This window comes from Propithecus coquereli, unplaced genomic scaffold (assembly GCF_000956105.1).
Source record: "Propithecus coquereli isolate 6110/MARCELLA unplaced genomic scaffold, Pcoq_1.0 Scaffold66, whole genome shotgun sequence".
NCBI lineage: Eukaryota > Metazoa > Chordata > Mammalia > Primates > Indriidae > Propithecus > Propithecus coquereli.
The window spans coordinates 10054521-10066810 of NW_012152618.1; the positions used below are offsets into that span (position 1 = coordinate 10054521).

The 12290-nt window shown below is 50.3% G+C and overlaps 1 protein-coding gene across 1 annotated transcript; it reads left to right on the forward strand.

Moving 5' to 3' along the window:
* Positions 1-7730: 7730 nt before the first annotated feature.
* ZNF48 (zinc finger protein 48) lies at positions 7731-11353 on the forward strand. Its single transcript, XM_012660249.1, has 3 exons — positions 7731-7792; positions 7995-8088; positions 9268-11353. Exons 2-3 carry the CDS (start codon positions 8010-8012, stop codon positions 11046-11048), a joined length of 1860 nt encoding a protein of 619 aa, XP_012515703.1. The 5' UTR covers positions 7731-7792; positions 7995-8009; the 3' UTR covers positions 11049-11353.
* The last annotated feature ends 937 nt before the right edge of the window (positions 11354-12290 follow it).

Below are 12290 nucleotides of genomic sequence, written 5' to 3' on the forward strand. Positions count from 1 at the left end.
CCCAACTACCCTAGGCAGAGCATTCACCCTCCTTTAGACTCCCCAGCACCTTTCACAGGCCCCTCCAATGCCCACATCTGCTCACCTGGCTGTCTTCTACTCCTGGCTGAGCTCTCTGAGGACAGGGACCACGTTGTCTTAATTTCTATATCCCCAGTGTCTTGTACAGGGCCTGGCACAAAGAAGGTGCCAATAAATAATATGCTAGATGCATGAATGCATGAAAGAATGCGTAAACAAATTGAGTCAGAGACAAAGGCTGGGAGGCTACAGAGCATATGAAAAATAGCCTTGCTTTGGAGTCAGAAAAAACCCACAAAACCTCACCTCTACCACTTACTGTGTGACCTTGGGCAAGTCATTTGACCTCTCTGAACTCCACTTTCCTCATGGTAAAACGAAATACACACATTTCAGCTTTGTTATCAGGACTCAGAGTGGTTTGAGATGACATGGGTTTTGGAGTCAATCAGTTATATATACAAACCCTGGATTTAGCATTTATGAGCTGGATGACCTTGGGTATGTAAATTAACCTCTCTGAGCCTCCTTACCATGGCCTACAAGGCCCTGCTTGATCTGGGTCCTGCCTACCTCTCCAACCCCATTTTCTTTCTCCACTCCCTTTGGTTTTATTTATTATTTCCCTTTTAGCCCCTGTTATGGACTGAATTGTGTACCCCCCAAAATTCATTATATTGAAGCTCTAACCTCTATTAAGGAGGTAATTAAAGTTAAATGAAGTCGTAAGGGTGGGGCCCTAATCCAATAGGACTAGTGTCCTTATAAGGAGAGGAAAAGATACCTTGTGCTTGAAGTCCCTGCTACTTGAGCCCAGGAATTTGAGGCCAGCCTGGGGAACACAGGGAGACTCCATCTCAAAAAAAAAAAAAAAAAAAAAAAAAACGAGGAAAAGACACCATCTCTGTCTCTGTGTGTGTACCCACAGAGGAAAGGCCATGTGAAGACACAGCAAGAAGGCAGCCATCTGCAACCCAAGGAGAGGGACCTCACCGGACATCAACCTTGAAGCCACCTGCATCTTGGTTCCTCCAGTCTCCAGAACTGTGAAAAAATAAGTATCTGTTGTTTAAGCTGCCTGATCTGTGGTATTCTCTTACAGCACCCCAAGCAGACTAATAGAACCCCACGGTTCACTCCTTTCCCCTTCCTGCACTAAGGCAACCACTCTAATGTGATCAACGTGTACTTTTTTGGATTGTATGCATTTTGAAAAATGTATAATGTACAACAGGTACATTTTCATGTACATGAACATTTATACAAATGGTCATTCAGTTAATTTTTTCATTCAGCATTATTTTTTTGAGATCCATTCATATTGCCATGTGTATATCTCATCCTTACTTCAACCTCATGTCTAGTACTGTTCCCCTCCTGTAACCTTAGAAGAGTTGCCTCTCTGGGCCTTTCTTTCCTCATCCATCAGATGGCATCGGAAGCACCTGGCACATTGAAGTGAGAGGTTTTGCAAAGTACACGTGATTATAGAGATACATAGTCAATAAAAGCTGTGTAGGCTGGGCACAGTGGCTCGTGCCTATAATCCTAGCACTCTGCGAGGCAGTGGCAGAAGGATTGCTTGAGGCTAGGAGTTCAAGATCAGCCTGAGCAAGAGCGAGACCCCATCTCTCCAAAACATAGAAAAATTAGCTGTGGTGGCAGTGTCTATAGTCCCAGCTACTACAGAGGCTGAGTCAGGAAGATCACTTGAGCCCAGCAATGTGAGGTTTCAGTGAGTTATGATGATGCCACTGCACTCTACTCCAGGTGACAGAGAAAGACCCTGTCTCAAAAAAAAAAAAAAAAACAGAGCTGTGTGACTTTACCAGCTGTGTGACCTTGGGCATTTTACTGTAACTTCTGTGCTCTCTGTGACTCAGCTTCTTCATCTGTTAAATGGCACCATTAATAATTCTACATCAGAGGGTCATAATAAAGATTATATGGGTATACAATGCCCCCGCTGCTAAATTTGACTGGCTTTTAAAAAAATAAAATAATTCAGAAAAAAAGATTATATGGGTTAATACTGCAGTCCCCAACCCCTGTGCCAAGGACCAGTACCCCTTTACTGGTACTGGTTCGTGGCCTGTTAGGAACCAGGCCTCACAGCAGGAGGTGAGCATCAGGTGAGAGAGCAAAGCTTCATCTGTATTTACAGCCGCTCCCCATGGCTGGCATCACTGTGTAAGCTCCGCCTCCTGTCAGATCAGCAGGTGGCATTAGATTCTCACAGGAGCGTGAGCCCTACTGTAAACTGCGCATGGAGGGATCTAGGCTGCGTGCTCCTTATGAGAATCCAATGCCTGGTGATCTGAGATGGAGCTGAGGCGGTGATGCTAGCGCTGAGGAGCAGCTGCAAATACAGATTCTCATTAGCAGAGAGGTTTGACTGCACAATAAATGTAACACGCTTGAATCATCCTGAAACCATCCCCCCACTCCATCCGTGGAAAAATTGTCTTCCATGAAACTGGTCCCCAGTGCCAAAAAGGTTGGGAACCGCTGGGTTAATATACATAAAGCTCCGAGGATATGAGATGAGCTCACACAAAATGCTACTTAATACCATTATAGGAGATATGGAGTGTGACAGTGCCACCAGCTCAAATCTCGTGACCACTCTTCTTGGTTAGTTGCTGAGTATCCAGACAGGGTGTATCAAGTCACGGTTGCAGCCCTCTGAGGACAGAGACAGCCACAAGTAAGTGTGATACACAGTATTCATGCTAAAAGTGCAGTAGGACAGAGTGCTTAGAAATAAGCAAAGGGAAGGGCTAATTATCTCTCTCCCCACCCCACCGCAGCCTTCCTCCTGCATTTCTCATTAGGCTGAACAGTCCTATGGCTTAGTTAAAACTCTGGCTGGGCATGGTGGCTCACAATTGTAATCCTGGCACTTTGGGAAGGCAAGGCTGGAGGATCACTTGAGGCCAGGAGTTTGAGACCAGCCTGGGCAATAAGCAAGACCCCTTCTCTAAAAAAATTTTTTTAAATTACCCAGCCATGGTGGCCAGCGCCTGTAGTCCCAGCTACTCAGGAGGGTGAGGCAGGAGGATTGCTTGAGTTTAGGAATTTGAGGTTAGAGTGAGCTATAATTGCACCACCGCAATCCAGCCTGGGAGACAGAGCCAGATCCTGTTTCCAAAATAAAACAAAAAAACCTGTGAACTCATCCCACCCTCACTAGCCACAAGTATATCCAATTGGTTTCCAAGTCTTGCCTATCCATCAGAAAAATTGGTCCCCTTTCTCCACTCCCTCCACTTTGCCTATCCTGGGTTCAGACTCTGATCAGCTCTGCCCTGAGTCACTCAACAGCCTTTAAGAAAATAACATGTATGGGCTGGGCTCAGTGGCTCATGCCTGTAATCCCAGTACTTTGGGAGGCCAAAGTGGGAGAATCACTTGAGGCCAGGAGTTCAAGACCAGCCTGGGCAACATATTGAGTCTCCATCTCTAAACCCCAATATGTTTATCCATCTACATATTATACAACCAACTTGTGTTCTCATAGAAAAATTATGAAATGCAAATTAATTAGAAAAATTTAAATCTAATATCGCTGATATAACCCCATTTTTATATATGCATTCTCCTATATATATATATGTATACATACTGTATATATTTACAAAAATAAGGCGACACTATAACTTCATTAGGAAACCTGCTTTTGACACTTTATATGTTCCACACATATTTCTATGATTATAAATGACCATCTATATCATCTTTCTTTTTTTTTTTGAGATAGAGTCTGGCTCTGTTGCCCGGGCTAGAGTGCCGTGGCATCAGCCTAGCTCATGGCAACCTCAAACTCCTGGGCTCAAGCAATCCTCCTGCCTCAGCCTCCCGAGTAGCTGGGACTACAGGTATGCACCACCATGCCTGGCTAATTTTTTCTATATATATTTTTCTCGTTGTCTAGATAATTTCTTTTTATTTTTAGCAGACACAGAATCTCGCTCTTGCTCAGGCTGGTCTTGAACTCCTGACCTTGAGTGATCCACTCGCCTTGGCCTCCCAGAGTGCTAGGATTACAGGCGTGAGCCACCACGCCTGGCCTACATCATCATTTTTATAGATGCTTAGTATTTAGGTAGTATTTAGGTTAGTATTTAGGTTGCTTAGTATTTATCTTCCCTATGATAAACAATGCTGAGCTGGGATGAACATGTTTGTGGTGCTATTAATATCATTGTGCACTGTCCAACCATTTCCTTGGGCTTAATTTCTATAAGGAGAATTACTGAGTCAAAGGAAGTCGGATATTTAAAGCGTTGTTCATATTAACACATTACCCTGCAGAAAAAGCTCTTCACTGGTCATTGTGTTAAGTGTAGAGTTGACATGAATTAACAGTGACACTATTATCCACATACATGCTTATTGATTCTAACAAATCATGGCAAATCATTCATATGAGGAGCTTTGGGGTCTGTTTAGTTGAACAAAGGAAGGCTCCAGGCCGGGCGCGGTGGCTCACGCCTGTAATCCTAGCACTCTGGGAGGCCGAGGCAGGAGGATTGCTTGAGCTCAGGAGTTTGAGACCAGCCTGAGCAAGAGTGAGACCCTGTCTCTACCACAAATAGAAAAAATTAGTCAGGCGTGGTGGCGCACACCTGTAGTCCCAGCTACTTGGGAGGCTGAGGCAGGAGGATCGCTGGAGCCCAAGAGTTTGATGTTGCTGTGAGCTAGGCTGATGCCATAGCACTCTAGCCCCGGTGACAGAGGGAGACTCTGTCTAAAAAAAAAAAAAAAAAAGGAAGGCTCCACCTTGAGCTTCATATGGGCCATGTGTGGTGGACAACTCTCTTCCCATTTAGTAATCATTCGGATTAGTTCTTTTTCGTCTTGCCATAATGTCTTCATAGTTACCTATGTCCCTCACCCCCAGCATCCCTGGAGGGACTTTTGTGTCTTTAGACCCAAGTTCAGGTTCAGATCTAATAACTTTAGGTTTGTCTTCTCAAACACAGAGCTAGCAAGTGAGTATGGCGGGCAGGCGACCCCCTTACTTCCATTTCCCAGCACAAGTGTCTGGTACATGGTGGACATCCAGGAAATGTTTATGAAACAAATAAATTTGCCATTCTATCTTTATCTTCTGCTGCTTTCCCATTATGTAAACTGATTGTACATTAGAAATCTATTTTCTATTTTTCTCGCTGAGAATGGGTCTTTTCTTTTGAGACAGAGTCTCGCTCTGTGGCCCAAGGTAGAGTGCAGTGGCGTCATCATAGCTCACTGCAACCTCAAACTCCTGGGCTCAAGTAATTCTCCTGCCTGAGCCTTCTGAGTAGCTCGGACTACAGGCGTGTGCCATGATGCCCGGCTAATTTTTCTATTTTTAGTAGAGACAGGGTCTCACTCTTGTTCAGGCTGGTCTCAAACACCTGAGTTCAAGCGATCCGATCCTCCCGCCTTGGCCTCCCAGACTGCTAGGATTACAGGTGTGAGCCACCTCACCCTGACAAGAATAGGTCTTAATCATCTTTGGATCTCAAACTTCTAGCACATAGTAGGTTTTCAGTTGATGTGTGGCCCACTGTTCATTTCATTCTCTCTGCCTAGAGTTCTTCATTCAGCCCCCATCCCAGCCAGGTTCTGGACTTGGCTGAAATCTTACCCATCCTGAGAGGGTCAGCTCAAATGCTACCTTCTCCTTCCTTGGTTACTCCGACCACAAGAGTAATAGCTGATATTTTTTTGCTAAATGTTTTACACATATTAATCTTCAACCATCCAAATTAGGTGTTATCATCCCTGTTTACAGTTTAGGAAAACAAAAGCTTAAGTAACTTCCTAAAGTCAAAGAGCAGTTAAGCGACAAAGCCAAGAATCAAACTCTGCATGAATGACCTTAAAGACAGTATCTGTAGCTACTGAACTCTACAGAAAGTATCTCTTTCTGCACTATACTCTTATAAAATCGTATTCATACAGTCAACATAGAACCTATCACATCATCTGCACAACTCCATATCCTACTGGGCCAAGAGGAATTTCTTTGCATTTCCAGGGCCTAGAACAGTGTCTAGACATTGGTTGGGGATCAATAAGTATGTGTTGATTGACTGGTGGTCACTATTTCTCTCAGTGTCTAACATCCACACACACCAGGCACACAGAACCATGCAGACTCATTCCTACAAACTAGAACTCTTCCTGCTCTTCCACACTATTTTTGAATCGGACCTTATAATTCTTTCATGCCCATATAGTTCTCTATTTTCAATGATTTGTGTGCTTGCCCCTTTAAACTGGTAGCACCACAAGAACAAATCTTGCAGGTGTTTCAACTGTGTCCCAAAATCATAGCTTAGCACTAAGATGCTAATAAATGCAAATTAATATACAAACTACAGTTACCCTCCCCATCATTGGCAGAGGGGCTGAAGACAACTCCAGGCACTCTCCCATCACCAAAGGCAAGCCTGCCCAGAGTACAGATCCTGGGATAGTATCCTGGAGGGGCTTCTATATCTTTATATCTATATCTTCTATCTTTATCTTTAGACCCTAGCTCAGATTCCAATCTAATAACTTCAGGCTTGTCTTCTCAAAGCCAGAGATATGACTGCAAATGAGTATGGCAGGTGGGCTGGTCATTTAGACCCTCTGGGGACTGTGTCCGCTGGAACACAGCTCCAGCTAGGGCCCCACTAGGATGGGAAACCGGGTTTAGTTCTTCAGTCTCTCCCTGGGCTTGGCCTTTGTAGGGCTCTCGACCTGTCCCTAGTCTTCCTGGCAGCCTCTTTCTTTGTGTCTGTGTCTCTTTGTCTCTGCCCGTTTCACTGACAGCAGGCTTTTGTTCTTCTGCCCCTGGGCCTGTTCCTTTCTGGGCTCCCTGTTTCTTTTCTTATTGCTCCTCCGACTCTGCTTCAATGACTTTATATGTCTTATCTGTTTCTACATCTCTTTGTCTCTAGCGGCCAATCTCTTGCTCCTGTATTTTTGGTGGGCCGCTGTCCTCTCTGACTCAGGGCTCTTATGTTAGGATTTTGCGAGTCTCTGGCTCAGTATCTCTGTTCTGGGCCCCAGGTCTGATTCCATCTGCCTGCCTCTCCCCAGCGGCATTTACCTGGCATCTGCCTCTAGGCTCTGTTCCTGCCTCAGTCTCCCCCAGCCCGGCCCAGCCCCCATTCGCACCCCCACCCCGGCCCTCGGCCTCTACGACCAGTCCCGCTTTGTTTCCCGAGTCTCCGCGCCCCGCCCCGCCCCGTCTGGGGTCTCCGCCGCCCTTTGTCTGCCTCGGTCTCTCCCCCACCCCCTTCCCTGGGTCCGTCTTTGGATCCCTCTTTCTTTGTCTCTCCCGGACTGGGTGGCTGGCGCTGTCGGCCAGCCCGGGAAGTCGGCGCGGGTGGCCTGAGACACAACAACAATTTGGGAGAGTCTTCGGCCCTTATCACCAGCTGTAGCCCAGGAGGCACACGGTTAATACCACCGAGTTCGGGCCGCTCTCCTCCGCTTAGAGTAGCCCTCGCGGCCGCACGCTGCCGCCCGCCGGCCACCGAGCTCCGGCAGAGGCGGGCGGCCCCCGCAGGCGCGCAGCTCCTCCAAGGTCCTAGAGAGGCTCCGTGCGCCCGGCGCTTCCGCTTCCCGTCCCCGCCCCCGGCGGCCGCCCCCGGGACACCCGGGTCCGAGCCCCCTCCCAGTTTGGCGCGGAGCCCGTATCCCGGAGCCGCCGGCAGCTTGGGCACCCGCACCCCGCCGAGGAGCTCCAGAACGCGCTGGGGTGGCGGCGCCAGAGGTGGCCGGCAAGGTGAGCGGGGCGGCTGCGTGCGGGAGGAGCAGCGGTGAAGGGGCGGCCGGCGGCGCGGGCGGGGGTCACCGGGAGCCGCGCCTCGCGCCTGCGACCCGACGCTGCCCGGTGCCCGCGCCGGCCGGCAGAGGGCAGCGGCAGGGCGCAGCGGGCCACACATGGCTGTGTGACCGCAGGATTATGTGGCTGTCCCCTTGCTCAGGGTGGCGTGCCGGCGATGGAGCGAGCGGCACAGCCCTGGGGCCCGGATCTCCATGGCCCGGAGGAGAGGGAGCAGCTGAGAGGCGCCCGCACAGGTGAGGGCCGCGGCCGCGCGCCACCGTGGACAGGTAATGGCCGGGTCGGGTCTCCGGTGGTGCTGGGCTGTGCCCGGCTGAGACTACGAAAAATCGGGCAGGAGCTATACCTTCAGGGAGAGAGGGGGAGGGGAGCAAAAACCGAGGGAGGGAGCCTACGTTTCTGGGCACCTACTGTGCGCGGGGCGGTGAGGGGCATCTTCTCAAGGACTCTCCCCCTCCCCCACAGTCTTCAGCATCCTCTCCGCCTCTGCCCTACTTCAGGACTCATTCTGTCTCACCCTGGCAATTACAAGAGCCTCCCCTCTGCCCTTTTCTCTCCAGTGATGTACTCTGCAGCCAGATTGATCTAAGTCCAGATCTCATCCTCTCTTCTGAAAAGCCTTCTGTAGCTCCCCTCTGTCTACTAATTAAAAGCTTTAGCCTAGTGTTCAATCCAGACCGTACACGCTCAGGCTAGTCCCAGCGTCCTTTCCCGGTGCTGCCTTCCATTCCTTTCCGTGATTTTCTGTTTGCTCTGCTGTGCATGATGGTTTCTATCTCCTTATCTCCTCTCTCTCTTGTGACAACAGTTATTCTGAACACACAATTATAATTGTTGATATTTTATCTTGTCTCTCCTACCAACCCTAAGCATCTCGAGGGATGGATATGTGTCTAGGTTTCCTCAGGTACACACACGGTGATTGAAGTGATAAATTACCGAATGAGCTCATATAACAAGATGCAATAGAAGTAGTAAATTGCAGGTTTTCCAAAAATAGATAAAATAATGTCGTGATTAACACAGGCTTGGGTGTCAGACCTCAGTTAGAAACTAGGCTTTGTTACCTTACCTTCTAACCTTTATAATCTCAAGCAAGTGACTTAAATTTCTCTGAGTCTCCATGCCTATAAAAGTAAAATGGGTATGGTAATAGTATTATTTCATAGGATTGTTTGCAAAACTTTAATAATGCTTAGTTCAATGATTGGCATGTATTAAAGGCATAGTAAAAGGAAGTTATTATTATTATTGAGAGGCACAGATAATAAGTACTCTAGAAGTTCAGAGGACAGAGAGTGAGAAAGATAGATTCTCATGACCACAGATTGTCAAGGAAATCTTCCTGGTGGTTACTCTCAAAGATAAGGGCTGAGCCAAAGGGCAGGGTCTACAACTCCCTTTTCTTTCCCCAGGTCTAGGGAGTGAGAATGTGGAGATTTCTCAACCGGATGAGTTTGAACATGCACCTCAGGAGGATGACTTGGGGTTCAAAGAAGAAGAAGATTTGGCCCCAGGTCATGAAGTAGGAAATGCCTCTCTCAAACCGGAAGGCATCCAGACATGGGATGACTTATGGGTCCAGAGAGAGGGGCTAGGAAAGCCTCGGGATAGAGGCCCCCAGCTCCTCGGAGAACCACGCTGGGGCCAGGCTAGTAGTGATCGGGCTGCCATGTGTGGCGAGTGTGGCAAGAGCTTCCGGCAGATGTCAGATCTGGTGAAACACCAGCGGACCCACACAGGGGAGAAACCCTACAAGTGCGGGGTCTGTGGCAAGGGCTTTGGGGATAGCTCTGCCCGTATCAAACACCAGCGAACTCATAGTGGTGAGAAGCCCTACAGAGCCCGGCCACCAGCCCAAGGTCCCCCAAAGATTCCTCGGCCCCGAATCCCTGCTGGTGAGCGCCCCACTATCTGTGGTGAATGTGGCAAGAGCTTCCGGCAAAGTTCTGACTTGGTGAAACACCAGCGGACGCACACGGGTGAGAAGCCCTACAAGTGTGGCATCTGTGGCAAGGGCTTCGGCGATAGTTCTGCCCGTATAAAGCACCAGCGGACACACCGGGGAGAGCAGCCCCCCCGGCCAGTGGTGCCCCGACGGCAGCCCTCTCGGGCAGCCACAGCAGCTGCACAGGGACCCAAGGCCCAGGACAAGCCATATATCTGCACTGATTGTGGCAAAAGGTTTGTGCTCAGCTGCAGCCTCCTGAGCCACCAGCGCAGTCACCTGGGGCCCAAGCCCTTTGGCTGTGATGTGTGTGGAAAGGAGTTTGCCCGGGGCTCAGACCTGGTGAAGCACCTACGGGTGCACACCGGAGAGAAGCCCTACCTATGCCCTGAGTGTGGCAAGGGCTTTGCCGACAGCTCCGCCCGAGTCAAGCACCTCCGCACCCACAGTGGTGAGAGGCCTCATGCCTGCCCAGAATGCGACCGCACCTTCAGCCTCAGCTCCACCCTTCTTCGCCACCGCCTCACGCACATGGAGCCCCAGGACTTCAGCTTCCCAGGCTACCCCCTAGCGCCCCTGATCCCCAGCCCACCCCCACCTCCTCTTGGTACCAGCCCCCCACTGACTCCTCGAAGCCCTGCGCACTCAGGTGATGGGCCCTTTGGCCTGCCTGGCTTGGAGCCAGAGCCTGGGGGCCCCCAGGCTGGGGAGCCGCCTCCACCACTGGCAGGTGACAAGCCCCACAAGTGCCCTGAGTGTGGCAAGGGCTTCCGCCGAAGCTCTGACCTGGTGAAACACCATCGTGTGCACACAGGGGAGAAACCCTACCTCTGTCCTGAATGTGGCAAGGGTTTTGCCGACAGCTCAGCCCGAGTCAAGCACCTCCGCACCCACCGTGGTGAACGGGCCCGGCCACCACCACCGTCTACTCTCCTGCGGCCACATAACCCACCTGGCCCAGCACCCACAGCCCCTCGACCCCGAGTTCGGGCCCAGCCTTCTGGACCCAGCCAGCCCCACGTGTGTGGCTTCTGTGGGAAGGAGTTCCCCCGGAGCTCAGATCTGGTCAAACACAGGCGCACACACACTGGGGAGAAGCCATACAAGTGTGCGGAGTGTGGCAAGGGTTTTGGTGACAGTTCTGCCCGCATAAAACACCAGCGTGGGCACCTAGTGCTAAGGCCTTTCGGGATAGGGGATGGTAGGGCAAGGCCCCTCAAGGAGGAGCCACCAGCAGGACTGGAATGATGGGGTCCAGGGAGGGTGGAGGCCCAGGTGACCAAAGGGAGGGTATCTGCCGCTTAAGCAGAGAAGAAAGGGCCTGGGAGGTGGTGGGAGGGAAAAGGAGGGGGAGAAATGGGAGAAAGGAGTGAATAGATAGAAACAGAGATTGGAGACAATAACCTTGAAGCTCAGGAAACTGTCCTGGCTGGGCTCAGTCAGGACCTTGCCAGTATGGGCTATACCCCCAGCGACTAGATCACTGCCTAGCACACAGTAGGCACTCAATAAATACTTGTTGAATAAATAAACTGGCCTTAGCCTGAGGACTCTTAACCCTAAATTCTTGCTGCCTCTTAATCTAAGAATGGATCTCTCCCAACACACTGTGAAGCAGGGTTAATTTGACCTTACGAACTTTAGCAGTGGGACTTCTGGAATTTAAGGTGATGGAATGAGGCAGGGGCATCTTGGTAATTCTGATGTGGCAAGTGTTGCTGTGTGGTAGGTAGTACCCACTCCTAACCTCAGGCCACTGGACCTGGTCTTAGCCAGGAAAGGCACTCTTGGACAGAGCCCAGACCTGTATGCCCTCAAGGATCCCAACCCACCAAGACACCTGGACACTGGTGGAGACAGAAGGAGCACTCATGGCATCCAGTGTGGATGCCAAGTCCAGGTCCTGGTGGATACCAGCAGAGACCAGCTGGCTGGGAGAAGGGCAGGAGTGGACCAAGGAGGGGCCTGAGAGGCCAGGAAAGCTCCAAGGCTTGACAATAACACGTGTCCCTTGCCAATAAACTGCTTCTTGTCTGAGGCTTGGACTCTGTGTGTGTGTGTGTGTGTGTGTGTGTATGCACGCATGGCAAGGGTTGAGAAAGGTATAGAGGGGCTGCTACAGGCAAAACCCTCAAGCCATGTGTAAATTTGTGTGGGTCCCTTGCCCTCTTTGAGCCCATTAAACAAGGAGGTTGTCTTAGCATAGCCACTTTCCAGCTCCGACATATGGTTCAAAAACGGCCACCAGCTCCATCAGCTGGTGCCCCAGGCCTAAGGTCTGGCTGCCCACAGACAGCACCTACACCACAGCCTCAAGGACGACCCTTAAAAGGAAAAATGTGAGGTGCCGCGGAGGGAGGGCAAGCGACAAGGAAGAGGGATGGGGTGTTCGGGGATCGCTGTTGCTATGGCAACGGCTACCCGGCGAAACGTTGCAGAGCCGTCTGGTACAGGCGCAGAAGGCCCGGACACTTACACCTCCTACAGGGA